Here is a 17,500-nt window from a genome sequence, read left to right on the forward strand (position 1 = left end):
AAGTTGCTTGAAGCGAAGAGAAATTAGAACGGTGATAAAAAAATGTAAAATTGAAATGGAGAAAAGTAGATAGTGGAGTACCACAAGAATCAGTGCTGGCACCAGTACTTTTCCTGATCTACAGAAATGATATGCCTGAAGGAGTAAAAAATTACAGACGATACAAAATTATAAAGACATATAAGAAATAACAAAGACTGCGAATTTCTACAAGAGGATTTGAATGAAATCTGGGATTGGAGTAAGAAAAGGGAGATGGAACTTTGTGTGAAAAAATGTCATGTAAAAGAAATGAGAAAAAGTGAAAACAGACCAAAATGGACATATGAAAAGGGAAATGAAGAAATAATAAAAGTACAAGAAGAGAAAGATCTGGGAGTTATAATACAGGATAGTTAACTGTCGGAAAAGCATGTAGGAAAGATATTCAAAGATACATATAGAATGGTGAGAAATATTGGAACAGCATTCCACTACATGGATAAAGATATGATGAGAAAGATAATTACCACCATGATTAAACCAAAGATGGAATATGCTGAATCAATGTGGTCTCCCCACAAGAAGAAACATGTGAAAAAAAAATAGAAAGGATACAAAGAATGGCAAAGAAGATGGATGGTTCCAGAACTGGAAGAATTGACATATGAAGACAGGTTAAAGGAAATGAATCTGCCAACATTGAAATAAAGAAGAGAAAGGGGAGATTTAGTGTTAATTTATAAACTGTGGAATAGAGTGGAAGAAATAATAAAGATAATGAGGAACTGCTGCTAAGGGTAATAGGAAATACCAGTTACACACGAGAACACAGAAAAAAATAAGAAAAGCAAGATGCTTGAAATAAAGCAATATAGTTTCCCACAGAGAAATATAGAAGTTTGGAACAAGCCCAGTGAGGATGCAGTATCGGCAACAAGTGTGCACAACTTAAAGAAAAAAACTGGACAAGCGTAGATATGGAGACGGGACCACACGAGCGTAGCTCAGGCCCTGTAAATTACAAGTAGGTAAATACAACTAGGTAGATACAAGGGTGTCCATAAAGTCCGTGTGTAATTCCAAATAATAGTAACTTTGTAACTATATGTAATAGAAAAATTTATAAAAAGCAAAAGAGGGAAGAAACTTTTTTTTTCTGTTCTTGTTAATTTTTAACATGTCCATCATCATTAATACAATGGGTAATACGATATTGTTATCATCAGAAAAGAAAATCAAGCAGATTTTCAGTACTTTCAGCAATCATATCAGTTATCCTAGCCTTCAGATCTTCTAAAAATTGGGGTTCGGTTGAATGAACATTAGTTTTCACATGTTCCCATGAAAAGAAATCCCAATGGAGTCTGGCGAACGTGAAGGCCAAGAAAATTATCCGCCTCTTCTAATCCATCTGTTACGGAATTTCTCGCGTAGAAACTGTCCAACCTGCAGAGCGAAGTGACAAGGGGCACCACCTTGTTGAAACGTTATATTCTCTAGCTGTCTTAACTGTTCAAGCTGAGGAATAAAGTAATTCTGCAGCATTTCTAAATAGCTATCACGCCCTTAAAAAAAAAAAAAAAGAAATGGCCTTATGACTCGATTTTTTCCCAAAGCACACCACACGTTAGCTTTGGGAGAATCTCTTTCATGTTCAAGAGACTCGTGTGGATTTTTAGTTCTCCAGATACAGCAATTATGTCTGGTCATCTTGTCTTTAATTTGGAATGCTGCTTCATCGGAGAACATTAAATTACTCAAAAATGCATCATCGTTGCTGTTTTTCGCGGAACTGATGACAAAAAGTTTAAAGTAAAATTTCTAAAATAAAATTCTGAGAAAAAAAACTAGATACTCGTACATCAAGCTTTCCAATCCTTTTATAGATTTTATCACCTACAGTTACAAAGTACAAGTATTCTAAATTCCACACGGACTTTATGGACATCCCGTTTACACAGAGAGAGAGAGAGAGAGAGAGAGAGAGAGAGAGAGAGAGAGAGAGAGAGAGAGAGAGAGAGAGAGAGAGAGAGAGAGAGAGAGAGAGAGAGAGAGAGAGAGAGAGAGAGATAAGCAATTGACTGCATTCGGTTTGTTTACATCTCCCTAATATCTTCCTCTGAGATTTTCCTTCTCCTCCTCCTCATCCTCCTTTCGATAAAAACAAAGATATAAGGAAATGGTAATATTTAAAAGATACCTATGCTTACGTCTCTCTCTCTCTCTCTCTCTCTCTCTCTCTCTCTCTCTCTCTCTCTCTCTCTCTCTCTCTCTCTCTCTCTCTCAATTTTAACGCATCTCTCCTGCCTTTCATTTTTCATCTTAATCTTCCTGACGTGGGGAATGTTAGAGGGAGGAACGGGGGAAGAAGGCGCGGGAGGGAGAGAGGAGGGAAAGCAGAAGAGAAAAAAGTGAGGGGAAAATGGTGATGTTTTCAAGAAAGACAGTAATGGAAGAAAGATAAAGGAGCGAGAGAGAGAGAGAGAGAGAGAGAGAGAGAGAGAGAGAGAGAGAGAGAGAGAGAGAGAGAGAGAGAGAGAAACTTGAGCTTTTTCCAATAAGGTTTTAGGTAAAGAAAATTAAGCACTTTCCTCCCCTCGCCTCTCTCTCTCTCTCTCTCTCTCTCTCTCTCTCTCTCTCTCTCTCTCTCTCTCTCTCTCTCTCTCTCTCTCTCTCTCTCTCTCTCTCTCTCTCTCTCTCTCTCTCTCTCTCTCTCTCTCTCTCTCTCTCTCTCTCTCTCTCTACTCTCTTTCATCCCTTCATCAATCCCTTCCCTCTCCTGTCTCTGTGCCTCTACCTCTCCCTTCCTCCCTCAACCCTCCTCCCTTTCCCCTCCCTCTTCTGCCTTCCTCTCCCCTCTCCTTACCCTCCCCTCCCGTTCCCTCTCCCTGTTGCTCGGGTGTTAGGTCAGAATCCAGCGGCTGACCTTCATCTATCACGCCCTTATGGAGGAGGAGGAGGAGTAAGAAGAGAAGGAGGTGGAGGCGGAGGATTAACTTAAACTCTCCCTTTAGATTTTTCTCTCCCACCATCTCGTTGTGTGTGTGTGTGTGTGTGTGTGTGTGTGTGTGTGTGTGTGTGTTAATCCGCCGAAGTGGAATACCTTCGACATTTAATGCGTTTAATGTTTGTAATTCTTCTTCCTCCTCCTCCTCCTCTTCTTCCTCCTCCTCCTCCTCCCTCTCTCTCTCTTCTGGGGTGTGAGAAAAACATAGAGCAGGGAAAGCAGATGGTGAGGCAAAGTAGAAAGACGAACAGAAGGAAGAAGAGGAAGAAAAGGAAGAAAAGAACAGGAGAAAGAGGTGTTGGTGATTGTTGTGGCCAAAAGTGACAGGAGAGAGAGAGAGAGAGAGAGAGAGAGAGAGAGAGAGAGAGAGAGAGAGAGAGAGAGAGAGAGAGAGAGAGAGAGAGAGAGAGAAGGGGGTAGGGTAGGCTGAGTCATCTGTCGGGATTCACTGGAGACATTTTACTCCCTTTTGGAGAGAATAGAAAGAAGAGGAGTAGAGGAGGAGGAGGAGGAGGAGGAGGAGGTGAAGGAGGAATAAACATAAGTAAAAGAAAGTAAGAAAGGATTATGAAGAAGAAGAAGAAGAAGAAGAAGAAGAAGAAGAAGAAGAAGAAGATAATGATGATGATGATGATGATGATGATGATGATGATGATGATGCTGGTGCTGATGATGATGATGGTGAAGAGTAAGAATAAGAATAAGAATAATAATAAGAAAAAATATAATAATAAAAAAAAATAGGGGAAGGAAGGAAGGATACGAAGGAATGCAAAGAAATACGAGCTGTTTTGGGGAAATCGAAGAATTATATTGTAACACTCTAGAAATGAGTGAGCAGGAGGGCGCGGGGAACACACCCGTGAATGCTGTACTGAAAAGTTAATGGAAGTGAATAGATGGAGAAAAGTACAAACCTATTTCATCATTATTATTTGTAATTGCAGGAGTAGTTCTTGAAAAGTCTAAGTGGATGAGAAAGGAAAAAAAAGTGAGTTGTGGAGTGGGCTAAAAGAATTTTTCTAACAGGTTCCTAAAGTAATCAGTGGTGTTAGTTTTCCATAACATGCGCGTGAATACTGCAACGAATTTTTGTAATCTGACTATAGCCTCCTATTATTTTCATTTTGATTTGACCTACTGCCTGACATCGATCAGTCTGCCACACACAGTTTCCAGAGGCACTGCAAGAACTGCCATATCTAGAGTGGCAGTTCTTGCAATGCCTCTGAAGACATTGCGAGAAGCGGGAGGAGGGAAAAGGAAGAGGAGGATCAAGAACAGTGGCAGAAAGGGGACCGATAGGAATAAGAAGAAATCAAAATATTTATATGCAGAGAGAGAGAGAGAGAGAGAGAGAGAGAGAGAGAGAGAGAGAGAGAGAGAGAGAGAGAGAGAGAGAGAGAGAGAGAGAGAGAGAGAGAGAGAGAGAGAGAGAGAGAGAGAATAGATGAAGCAGGAAGAACACACACACACACACACACACACACACACACACACACACACACACACACACACACTGCTGACGCGCACATTTTTACCATTAAATTCTGTCATTTACATGTGTCAACATACGAATTTTTAATTCATTCATTGTGTTTAGTCATTTCTTCGCTTGCTTCCATTTATATATATATATATATATATATATATATATATATATATATATATATATATATATATATATATATATATATATATATATATATATATACATATGTATTTATTTATTTGCTCTTCCCCTCTCTCTCTCTCTCTCTCTCTCTCTCTCTCTCTCTCTCTCTCTCTCTCTCTCTCTCTCTCTCTCTCTCTCTCTCTCTCTCTCTCTCTCTCTCTCTCTCTCTCTCTCTCTCTCTCTCTCTCTCTCTCGCTCTCTCCTGACCCTCGACCTTTCCCTGCGGGGTGCCAAGCTGACTTTTTGAACTATTGTCTTTATGGATTTTTGGAGAGAGGTCACACTAGAGATTAGGTCAACCGGGAAGGAGATGGAGGAGTCGGTGGGGGTGGCAGTGAGGGCGGAGTAAGGAGAGGAGAAAGAGGAAGAGGTGGCGGCGGTAGTGAGGTAGGAAGGGGAGGAAGAGTAGAAGGAGAAGAAGGAGGAGGTAGGTAGGAAGAAGAATAAAAGAAAAAGAAAAGGAAGGAGGAGGAGGAGGAGGAGGAGGAGAAGGAGAAGGAAGAAGAAGCAAATATGAATAATTTATATGAACGAGAGAGAGAGAGAGAGAGAGAGAGAGAGAGAGAGAGAGAGAGAGAGAGAGAGAGAGAGAGAGAGAGAGAGAGAGAAAGTGTGTACATGAGGGATGAGGGAGGGGCTTCTCTTGCCCTTGTCTTTCCGTCTTGTTTACTCTCCCTCTCTACCGATTTTCCCTCCTTCTTTCTGTCTTTTTCCTTTTTTCCTCTGTGTATCTCTGAATTCCCTTCCCTTACCTGTCAACTGCTTCATTTTTTATCTTTTGTCCACTAATGCATTTTAAGATAGATAGATAGATAGAGAGAGAGAGAGAGAGAGAGAGAGAGAGAGAGAGAGAGAGAGAGAGAGAGAGAGAGAGAGAGAGAGAGAGAGAGAGAGAGAGAGAGAGGTGGTGAAGGTAAAGTCTTGCATTGTCAACAACATGAATGGCGGTGTAAGCTTTCCCTTTGTCACGAGTAATCTCCAATGATAGGCAATTAGTGCGGAAAACAACATTAATTGTCTGCTTGTTGTCATCATTATAATTATTCTATTGTGTGGTGTTAATATTGGTATGGTTATTTGTATTTTTTTTTATTATTAGATTATGTGCACGTGATCCTGAGACAGTTGAAGTCCAAACATCTCTCTCTCTCTCTCTCTCTCTCTCTCTCTCTCTCTCTCTCTCTCTCTCTCTCTCTCTCTCTCTCTCTCTCTCTCTCTCTCTCTCTCTCTCTCTCTCTCTCTCTCTCTGTGTGTGTGTGTGTGTGTGTGTGTGTGTGTGTGTGTGTGTGTGTGTGTGTGTGTGTTTGTGTTTGTGTGGAGATGTCTCTTTAATAATAATAACAAAAATAATAATAATAATAATAATAATAATAATAATAATAATAATAATAATAATAATAATAATATTAATAATAATAATAATAATATTCGGTTTATTAATGCTACATTCGTGAGGGTGAAAATACACATACTACTAGTAAAAGATTCTTAATGGTTACAGAGTGTAGGGGATTACAGTGGCAAGTAGAAGTGTTTTATAATGAAAACTGAAAGAAATTATATAAGCTGTGTGTGTGTGTGTGTGTGTGTGTGTGTGTGTGTGTGTTTTATAATGTACGAAAAATCATCCTACCACTAAATTGAACGGAAGTTATGAAAAATCTTATCATTACTATTATCATTTTTATTCTCTTCGCAATTACCTCCTAACACTTTTCCTACTTCTTTCACCTTATCTCTAGCTTGTTTCTGATCCCCACCCAGTTACGTAAACTGATATTGTATGAAGAGATAGTAGTGCCTACTACACTGTATGGTGCTGAGTCTTGGAGTAGTAGACAAGACATTGAATGTAATGGAGATGAGGTGTCTAAAAAAGTATGTGTGGAATAACTCGGATGAACAGAGTCAGAAATTAAGAAGTGGGTAGGAGAATTGGTGTTGCGAGCGACTCAGTATGGACATGTTGAGAGAATGAGGGATGATAGGTTAGTTGAAGGAGATAGTAAGATCAAATGTGAAAGGTGTGAACTTGAGAGGCAGGCCACGTAAGGGATGGATATATAGCGTAAAGGAAAGAGGACTGACATTAGAGTATAGTAGAATGATTGTGCGTGGGAAAAAAAATGGAGAGATGTTGTGAGAGTGTGAGGAATGATGCAACCCTGCAACCTCCGAGGGAGGAGGCCTTGTTCCGGACCAGCCTTTCCAAGCAGTGAGAACAGGAGTACTGTCTTTTCTCCCGTCGGGGGACAAGGAGCTGAGCGAGTGGTGTGAATGAGTGTGAATGTGAAAGTTGTGTGTCTTGTCTTGGCTACCTTCCTTTTTGGGACAGAGCCTAGGCATATGTATGTATCAATATTATTATTATTATTATTATCATTATTATTATTATTATTATTATTATTATTATTATTATTATGATTATTATTATTATTCTTATTTTTATTATTGTTATTATTATTATTATTTTTATTGTTTATTTTATATTTTATTTATTTTTGTTTATTCCTCATACTTATCTGTAAATCAGTTTAAATAAGCAATTAGAAAGTAATCTAGAGTGAAACAAATGGTTTTGAAGTGTTTTTTTCTTTTTTTCTTGTAGAAAGGGCACCGGTCAAGAACAACAAAAATATAATAATAATAATGATAATAATAATAATAATAATAATAATAATAATAATAATAATAATAATAATATTAATAATAATAATAATAATAATAAAGGCCCACTGAGGTGCCGATCCCCAAACAGAGTCGAAAGCGGTAATCAGATATTACAGGATAAGTGTCTTGAAACCTCCCTCTTGAAAGAGTTCAAGCCATAGGAAGGTGGAAATACAAAAGCAGGCAGGGTGTTCCAGAGTTGCCAGGGAAAGAGATGAATGACTGAGAATACTGGTAAACTCTTGCATTAGAGAGGTGGACAGAATAGGCGTGAGAGAAAGAAGAATCTTGTGCAGCGAGGCTGTGGAAGGAGGTAAGAAAACTGGCGGAGACGACGCAGAGAAACCTAACATCATAGAAGCTGTTTTAGCTAGAGATGAGATGTGACGTTTCTAGTTTAGATTATAAATAAAGGACAGACCGATGACGTTCAATGTAGAAGAGGGGGGGCAGTTGAGTTTCATTGAAGAAGAGGGGATAATTGTCTGGAAGGTTGTGTCAAATTCATAAATGGAGGAACTGAGTTTTGAAGGACTGAACACTACAAAGTTTGCTCTACCCCGATCAGAAATTTTAAAGAGATCAGAAGTCAGGTGTGCTTTGGCTTCCCATGCGTGAACTGTTTACTTCCTGAATTGGGCATCTATGAAAAGACGTGTGAAAGTGCAGGGTAGTATTATCACTGTAGGAGTGGATAGGACAACAAATTTGGTTTAGATGATCATTGATGAATAATAGGAAGAGAGTACGTGGACAGGACAAAACCCTGAGGAACACCACCCCGTCCTATCACAGCAGCGATAGAATGATCAGAAAGGAAACTTGAGATGAAGTTACAGAGAACGAGAGAAACCAATGGAAGGTAGTTTGGAAATCAAAGCTTTGTGCCAGACTCTATTAAAAGCTTTTGATGTGTAAGGCAACAGGAAAAGTTTAACCAAAATCCCTAAAAGAGGATGACCAAGATTCAGTAAAGAAAGCCAGAAGATCACCAGTAGAGCGGTCTTGACGGAACCCATACTGGCGATCAGATAGAACGGTATGAAGTGATAGATGTTTAAGAATCTTTTCTATTGAGGATAGATTAAAAAACTTTAGAGAGGCAGGAAATTAAAGCATTAGAACGATAGATTGAGGGATTAGAACGGTCACCCTTCTTAGGAATAGGCTGAATGTAGGCTAACATCCAGCAAGGAAAGATAGATGTTGATAGACAGAGCTGAAAGAGTCTGACTAGACAAGGTGCAAGCACGGAGACACAGTTTCGGAGAACAATAGGAGGGACCCCAGCAGGTCCATAAGCCTTCCGAGGTTTATGCTAGCGAGGGCATGGATTATATCATCAATCCGAAGAATTTTAATGAAGTAGTCAGAGGGTGGAGGAGAGGGAGGATCAAGCCCTGGATCATCCAAGGTAAAGTTTTTAACCAAAGATTCGAGCGAAGAGTTCACCTTTAGAAATAGATGAGATTGGCAGTGGTGCCATCTGGTTTAAATAAAGGAGGGAAAGATGAAGAAGCAAAGTTATTGGAAATGTTTTTGGCTAACTGCCAAAAGTCACAAGAGGATTTAGATCTTAAAATGATTTTGAAACTTTCTATTAATTCAGACACTTGCGTAGGTCATGCTGATACCAAGTTGGTGCGGTTGGACAAAGGCCTGTGTTAACTTGTACAGTACAGGAAATGAATGGGTCACGCTTGACTAGTTTTACATTTTTTGTATAGATGTACATATATAGACCTTATTTATCAATATGAATATACAACTAAATTTTGATATGTAAAATAAAAAAAAAAAAAAACCCACTTAGGCTGAGTTTTTTTTTTTTTTTTTTTACTGTTTTTCTTCTTTTCTTTTGGTGGGTTTTCTTTTTTTGGGGTGGATTCTTATTAACGCCAACCTTGTGTAGTAGTAGTAGTAGTAGTAGTAGGCTAATAGCTGTAGTATTAGTAGTAGTCGTGATGGTGGTGGTGGTGGTGGTGGTGGTGGTGGTGGTGGTAATTTCCAATTACTACAAAAGATTATTTACTTAGAGAGAGAGAAGAGAGAGAGAGAGAGAGAGAGAGAGAGAGAGAGAGAGAGAGAGAGAGAGAGAGAGAGAGAGAGAGAGAGCGAGAGAGAGAGAGAGCTGGTGAAGGGAGATGATTAGGACAAAGAAGGAGAGAAGGAAGGGAGAGTGGGAGAGGGGGGATAAGGGAGAGCCCCGAGGGAACACTCCACCACACTACTCCTCGATCACTCTTCGCCTCTGGAACCTAAAGGTGCCTCTCTCTCTCTCTCTCTCTCTCTCTCTCTCTCTCTCTCTCTCTCTCTCTCTCTCTCTCTCTCTGCATTGATATCTTCAGAATTTAATCATGTACTGTCAGTACTACTACCACCACCAGTGCTGCTACTACTACTACTGCTACTACTACTACTACTACTACTACTACTAGTCTACTAAGGTTAATAATTTAATGTAGTACTACTGTTGTTACTACAAATACAATACCACAATCACCACTATCTCACTTTTCACCATCACCACAACCACTACTACCACTACCACCACTACCACCACCACCACCACCTCCACCACCACCACTACCACCTCCACCATCACATCAACATTAACAAAACAACAAATATTACTACCACTACTACAAATATTACTACTACTACTACTACTACTACTACTACTACTACTACTACTACTACTACTACTACTACTACCTCTACTACTACTATTAGTACCTTCACCAAAACTGCGACAAGAACTACTGTTACTACTATTAATACTACTTCTCTTATAGCAGGTCTGTTATCAAGACAATGGCTGGTGTTGTAGGATTTTAGTTATCTGGACAATGCCCTAGTGAGCTAAGTCTGTGGTTCAGAGCAGTGTGGTGACCTTTTCGTTAAATAGTCTCCCTGGGAGCCAGTTGTTGATGAGAGCTCTCTGTCGTTCTCCTGTCACTGACAACCCTCATTTATATCATTTATGATTGCTGATTCTCATTATTTATCTCCTTTCCTCCTATTTGAAGAAACATTTCAGTTTCTTGATCTTTTTACAAGAACATTTGATTCTCTTTTAAGCCAGTGGGGATGATCTAGGAACAATGATGATAATGGTGATGATGATGATGATGATGATGATGATCATCATCATCATCATTATCATCATCATCATCATTATCATCATCATCATCATCATCATCATCATCATCATTTTAAATTCATCATCTATCACTTCACAACCTTCTATCTGATCGCGAGTATGGGTTACGTCAAGGCCGCTCTACTGGTGATCTTCTGGCTTTCCTTACTGAGTCTCGGTTATCCTCTTTTAGAGATTTTGGTGAAACTTTTGCTGTTGCCTTGGACATATCAAAAGCCTTTGATAGAGTCTGGCACAAAGCTTTGATTTCCAAACTACCCTCCTACGGTTTCTATCCTTCTCTCTGTAACTTCATCTCAAGTTTCCTTTCTGACCGTTCTATTGCTGCTGTGGTAGACGGTCACTGTTCTTCTCCTAAATCTATTAACAGTGGTGTTCCTCAGGGTTCTGTCCTATCACCCATTCTCTTCTTATTATTCATTAATGATCTTCTAAACCAAACTTCTTGTCCTATCCACTCTTACGCTGATGATACCACCCTGCACTTTTCCACGTCTTTTCATAGACGTCCAACCCTTCAGGAGGTAAACATATCACGCAGGGAAGCCACAGAACGCCTGACTTCTGATCTTTCTAAAATTTCTGATTGGGGCAGAGCAAACTTGGTATTGTTCAATGCCTCAAAAACTCAATTCCTCCATCTATCAACTCGACACAACCTTCCAGACAACTATCCCCTCTTCTTCAATGACACTCAACTGTCCCCCTCTTCTACACTGAACATCCTCGGTCTGTCCTTTACTTATAATCTGAACTGGAAACTTCACATCTCATCTCTAGCTAAAACAGCTTCTATGAAGTTAGGTGTTCTGAGACGTCTCCGCCAGTTTTTCTCACCCCCCAAACTGCTAACTCTGTACAAGGGCCTTATCCATCCACGTATGGAGTATGCTTCACATGTCTGTGGGGGTTCCGCTCATACTGCTCTTCTAGACAGGGTGGAATCAAAAGCTTTTCGTCTCATCAACTCCTCTCCTCTAACTGACTGTCTTCAGCCTCTCTCTCACCGCCGCAATGTTGCATATCTAGCTGTCTTCTACCGCTATTTTCATGCTAACTGCTCTTCTGATCTTGCTAACTGCATGCCTCCCCTCCTTCCGCGGCCTCGCTGCACAAGACTTTCTTCTTTCTCTCACCCCTATTCTGTCCACCTCTCTAACGCAAGAGTTAACCAGTATTCTCAGTCATTCATCCCTTTCTCTGGTAAACTCTGGAACTCCCTGCCTGCTTCTGTATTTCCACCTTCCTACGACTTGAATTCCTTCAAGAGGGAGGTTTCAAAACACTTATCCACCAATTTTTGACCACTGCTTTGACCCTTTTATGGGACTGGCATTTCAGTGGGCATTTTTTTATTAGATTTTTGTTGCCCTTAGCCAGTATCCTTCCTACATAAAAAAAAAAAAAAATCATTTTAAATACAACGAAAAGTGCCAGACCCACCCTGTAACACCCTGTAACACCCTCCCTGGTGTTACAGATGAGGCTTGGCGCGGGGGACGAGTGACGGCTCACGAATGGCGGGTGTTGGTGTGCTTCACCTACACTGACGGAGACTCCTCGGCGTGTCTGCCCCGGAAATTGTTCCCGGCACTCAGGCTCCACCAGAAGGTACTGACTTCTACTGTTGTGTTGCCCTCTTCCTCTTGCTTCTCCTTCTCCTCCTCTTCCTCTTCCTCTTTTTCTTCCTCTTCTTCTTTCTCTTACTTCTCCTCCTCGGGGACAATGTGTCTCTGTAGTACAGTGCTTGGTTGGTGGTTGAAATACTGTGAATTCGATCTTGGCGCTTGCCATTTTTTTTTTTTTTTAAATGAAGAGAGCAGGTCTCCTCCTAGCGGCACCCTACGACTCCGCTGCCGCAGCTTCTCGTCCTCCTTGCGAAGACCAGAAAGGTTGTTGTCGTTACTCCTCCTATGTAATCTTCCTCCTCCTCTGGGGCCTGATTGACTGCTGCCTTCCTTATAAGCACCAGGCAAGCCTGCTGCATCCGCTCTAGACTTCCATACTGTGTCCACACATACACTGCACTACACTACGTTTACACACACAAACACTCCTGAGTTAATAGTCACTACTACCTGCGTTGGATGGGCTGTTTGCTGGGGGCCCTGATAATTATTGATCAACTTCGGGATTATAAGTACCAGGGGTCAATGATGCATGGGTTAACCTGTAGACGGCGTCTCTAAAGGGAAAGTTCACAAAGTCGGTGGAGTGACTGAATCTGGGACTTGACTGACTGCTGCTGTTAGAAAGCGCTAGGCAAGGCTGCCGAACCATCCCTCAACAATGACACTATATGCCTTCACCTGCACCATGAACACACCACATTACACAAATTTTAAAGCACTAGGAGGAGGCAGTAGACATCTGCCAAAACGATAATTACTCCCAATGAGGTCTAAAGCACTGTTCAGGGGGTGCTGTGAACTTATCATTAAACCCAGCTGTGACCTCACTGAACGTTTCCCTTTGTGTCTCACAACACAAGGGGGCAGTCACAGTCTTCCCTCTAAAGACAACTCTCTTTCTCCACACAAAACTACAAGCACCTAATAACACACACACCCTTCACTCAAAAACTTTAAAATCATCATGGCGACTCCTACACCAGCCTTGGAGTCCCCATCTGGGAAGGGGACCATAAATGTCCCCAGGTCGGACTGCCTTTCTGTCGACGATCCTAAGTGTCTTGACACCACTCCTCAACTTTTTCTTCATTAACTTATGCAACATTCGCGGTCTAAGATCTAATTTTCAATCTGTAGTACACCACCTCTCCTCTTCTAAACCTCATCTTCTTTTCCTCACTGAAACACAGGCAAGTGACAGTAGCCGCTTTTCTGTTCCCTCCTACTTTCTGTATCCTCATTTTCGATCCCAAGCTGGATGCTGCGTTTATGTGCGCAATGACTTAACCTGCTCTCGTGCCCACGCTCTTGAATCTTCCGAGTTTTCCACCATCTGGCTACGACTACAGAGTCACTCTCAAACTAAATTGATCTGTGCTGTATACCTCTCTCCTAACTCCTCTGACTATAAGAAATTCTTTGACTATTTAACTTCCAAAGTGGAACACATTCCGACCCTCCTCCCTTTTGCAGAGATCTCCATTCTTGGAGACTTCAGTGTTCACCACCAGCTTTGGCTTTCCTCTCCCTTCACTGACCATCCTGGTGAACTAGCCTTCAACTTTGCTATCCTCCACGACCTAGAGCAATTGGTGCAACAGCCTACTCGTATTCCCGACTGTCATGGAGATACGCCCAACATTCTTGACCTTTTCCTGACGTCTAACCCTTCTGTTTATGCTGTCACCCTTTCTTCTCCGTTGGGCTCCTCCGATCACAATCTCATATCTGTATCTTGTCCTATCGCTCCAATCCCTCCTCAGGATCCCCTAAGCGAAGGTACCTCTAACGTTTTGTCCCTGCTAGTTGGGGGGACCTGAGGAAGTATTTTGCTGATTTTCCTTGGAATGACTACTGCTTCCGTGCTAGAGACCCGTCTTTGTGTGCTGAACGCATAACAGAGGTGATAATGTCTGGCATGGAGGTGTACATTCCTCACTCTCTTTCTCGTCCTAAACCTTCTAAACCTTGGTTTAACACAGCTTGTTCTCGTGCTATACATGATAGAGAGGTGGCCCACAAAAGGTACTTAAGCCTTCCATCACCAGAATCTCATGCACTTTATATTTCTGCCCAGAACGATGCCAAGTCTGTTCTCCAACTAGCCAAAAACTCCTTCATTAACAGAAAGTGTCAAAACCTTTCAAGATCTAACTCCCCTCGTGACTTCTTGCATCTAGCCAAAAATATCTCCAATAACTTTGCTTCTTCGTCTTTCCCTCCTTTATTACAACCAGATGACACCATTGCTATCACATCTATTTCTAAAGCTGAACTCTTTGCTCAAACCTTTGCTAAAAACTCTACCTTGGACGATTCTGGGCTTGTTCCTTCCTCTCCTCCACCCTCTGACTACTTCGTGCCACCTATTAAAATTCTTCGCAATGATGTTTTTCATGCCCTCGCTGGCCTAAACCCTCGGAAGGCTTATGGACCTGATAGGGTCCCATCTATTGTTTTCCGAAACTGTGCCTCCGTGCTTGCACCTTGCTTAGTCAAACTCTTTTAGCTCTGTCTGTCAACATCTACCTTTCCTTCTTGCTGGAAGTTTGCCTACATTCAACCTGTACCTAAAAAGGGTGACCGTTCTAATCCCTCAAACTACCGTCCTATTGCTTTAATTTCCTGCCTATCTAAAGTTTTTGAATCTATCTTCAACAGGAAGATTCTTAAACATCTATCACTTCACAACCTTCTATCTGATTGCCAGTATGGGTTCCGTCAAGGCCGCTCTACTGGTGATCTTCTGGCTTTCCTTACTGAGTCTTGGTCATCCTCTTTTAGAAATTTTGGTAAAACTTTTGCTGTTGTATTGGACATATCAAAAGCTTTTGATAGAGTCTGGCACAAAGCTTTGATTTCAAAACTACCCTCCTACGGTTTCTATCCTTCTCTCTGTAACTTCATCTCAAGTTTCTTTTCTGACTGTTCTATTGCTGCTGTGGTAGACGGTTACTGTTCTTCTTCTAAATCTATTAACAGTGATGTTCCTCAGGGTTCTGTCCTGTCACCCACTCTCTTCTTATTATTCATTAATGATCTTGTAAACCAAACTTCTTGTCCTATCCACTCCTACGCTTATGATACCACCCTGCACTTTTCCACGTGTTTTCATAGACGTCCAACCCTTCAGGAGGTAAATATTTCGTGCAGGGAAGCCACAGAACGCTTGACTTCTGATCTTTCTAAAATTTTTGACTGGGGCGTAGCAAACTTGGTATTGTTCAATGCCACAAAGATTCAATTCCTCCATCTATCAATTCGACACAACCTTCCAGACAACTATCCCCTCTTCTTCAATGACACTCAACTGTCCCCCTCTTCTACACTGAACATCCTCGGTCTGTCCTTTACTTATAATCTGAACTGGAAACTTCACATCTCATCTCTAGCTTCTATGAAATTAGGCGTTCTGAGACGTCTCCGCCAGTTTTTCTCACCCCCAAACTGCTAACTCTGTACAAGGGCCTTATCCGTCCACGTATGGAGTATGTTTCACATGTCTGGGGGGGGTTCCACTCATACTGCTCTTCTAGACAGTGTGGAATCAAAAGCTTTTCGTCTCATCAACTCCTCTCCTCTAACTGACTGTCTTCAGTCTCTTTCTCACCGCCGCAGTGTTACATCTCTAGCTGTCTTCTAACGCTATTTTCATGCTAACTGCTCTTCTGATCTTGCTAACTGCATGCCTCCCCTCCTCCCGCAGCATCACTGCACAAGACTTTCTTCTTTCTCTCACCCCTATTCTGTCCACATCTCTAATGCAAGAGTTAACCAGTATTCTCATTCATTCATCCTTATCTCTGGTAAACTCTGGAACTCCCTGCCTGCTTCTGTATTTCCACCTTCTTATGACTTGAATTCCTTCAAGAGGAAGGTTTCAAGACACTTATTCATCAATTTTTGACTGCTGGTTTAAACCTTTTATGGGACTGGCATTTTAGTGGGCATTTTTTTTTATTGGATTTTTGTTGCCCTTGCCCAGTGTCCTTCCTGTGTAAAAAAAAAAAAAAAAAGAAAAAAAACCTGCTGAAGCAATAATTACTCCCAGTGAGGTCTAAAACGCTGAATCAGGAGGATGCTGTGAATCTATTATTAAACCCAGCTGTGAGTTCACTGAACGTTTCCCTTTGTGTCTCACAACACAAGGGGGCAGTCACAGCCTGCCCTCTAAAGACAACGCTCTTCCTTGAAACAAAACTACAAGCACCTAATTACAAACACACCCTTCATTCAAAATTCAAAATTATCATGGCGACTCCTACACCAGCCTCGGAGTCCTTATCTCGGGAGGGGACCACAAATGTCCCCAGGTCAGACTGCTCTTCTGGTATCGACTCTCAACTTTTTCTTCATTAACTTCTTCAACATTTGCAGTCTTAGATCTATTTTTCAGTCTGTAGAACACCACCTCTCCTCTACTTAACCTCATCTTCTTTTCCTCACTGAAACACAGGTGTCTGAGGCAACTGAGAGTTGCCTCTTTTCTGTTTCTTCCTACGTTCTCTTCCCTCATCTTTAATTCAAAGCTTGATGTTGCTTCTATGTGCGCAACGACTTAACCAGGTCTCATACCCACGCTCTTGAATCCTCCGAGTTTTCCACCATCTGGCTACAACTACAGAGTCACTCTCAAACTAAATTTATCTGTGTTGTATACCTCTAAACTAACTCTTCTGACTATAAGAAATTCTTTGGCTACATAACTTCCAAAGTGGAGTACATTCTGACTTTCTTCCCTTTTGTGGAGATCTCCATTCCTGGAGACTTCAATGTTCACTACTTGCTTTGGCTTTCCTCTCCCTTCACTGACCATCCTGGTGAACTACCTTTAACTTTCCTATCCTTCAACACCATACCCGTATTCCTAACCGTCTTGGAGATGCGTCTAACATTCTTGACATTTTCCTAACCTCTAATCCTTCTGCTTATGCTATTATCCTCTCTTCTCCGTTGGGCTGCTCCGATCACAATCTCATATCTGTATCTTCTCTTATTGCTCCAATCCCTACTCAAGATTTTGACACGTCTCTTTTTGTAATACTGATACTACTTAGGGCATCGTTGTTATTAATTTGGATTATTGGGACCGTAGGGATGTCACTGAGGTCTTCCGCTGTAAATTCTGAAGCAAAGAAAGTGTTAAATACTGAAGCAAAGAAAGTGTTAGTGAAGGAACGAAAGTGTTTGAAGCAAGGAACGAGTTAGGTGAGAGGGGAAAAGAAGGAGTGACAGATACAGATAAATGAATAGATGAATAGAAAGAAGGATGAAGAAGGAAGAGGGTATGTGTGGGATAATGAGAAGAGAAAGGGAAACGCCGAATAACGATGAAAAAAAAATAAGAAACAAGTGTTAGAAGAAAGGGAAGA

General features: G+C 41.2%; 1 protein-coding gene across 1 annotated transcript in view; it reads left to right on the top strand.

Annotated features, from left to right (window-relative positions):
* The window catches only part of LOC135092138 (uncharacterized), a 154,662-nt gene that overhangs the window by 22,092 nt on the left and 115,070 nt on the right, over nt 1-17,500 (top strand). Inside the window, exon 4 of the mRNA XM_063990392.1 lies at nt 11,978-12,108. Within this exon, the coding sequence (XP_063846462.1) occupies nt 11,978-12,108 (131 nt within the window). The remainder of the gene's footprint in view (nt 1-11,977; nt 12,109-17,500) is intronic.

The sequence above is a fragment of the Scylla paramamosain genome, chromosome 39 (assembly GCF_035594125.1).
Source record: "Scylla paramamosain isolate STU-SP2022 chromosome 39, ASM3559412v1, whole genome shotgun sequence".
Lineage (NCBI taxonomy): Eukaryota > Metazoa > Arthropoda > Malacostraca > Decapoda > Portunidae > Scylla > Scylla paramamosain.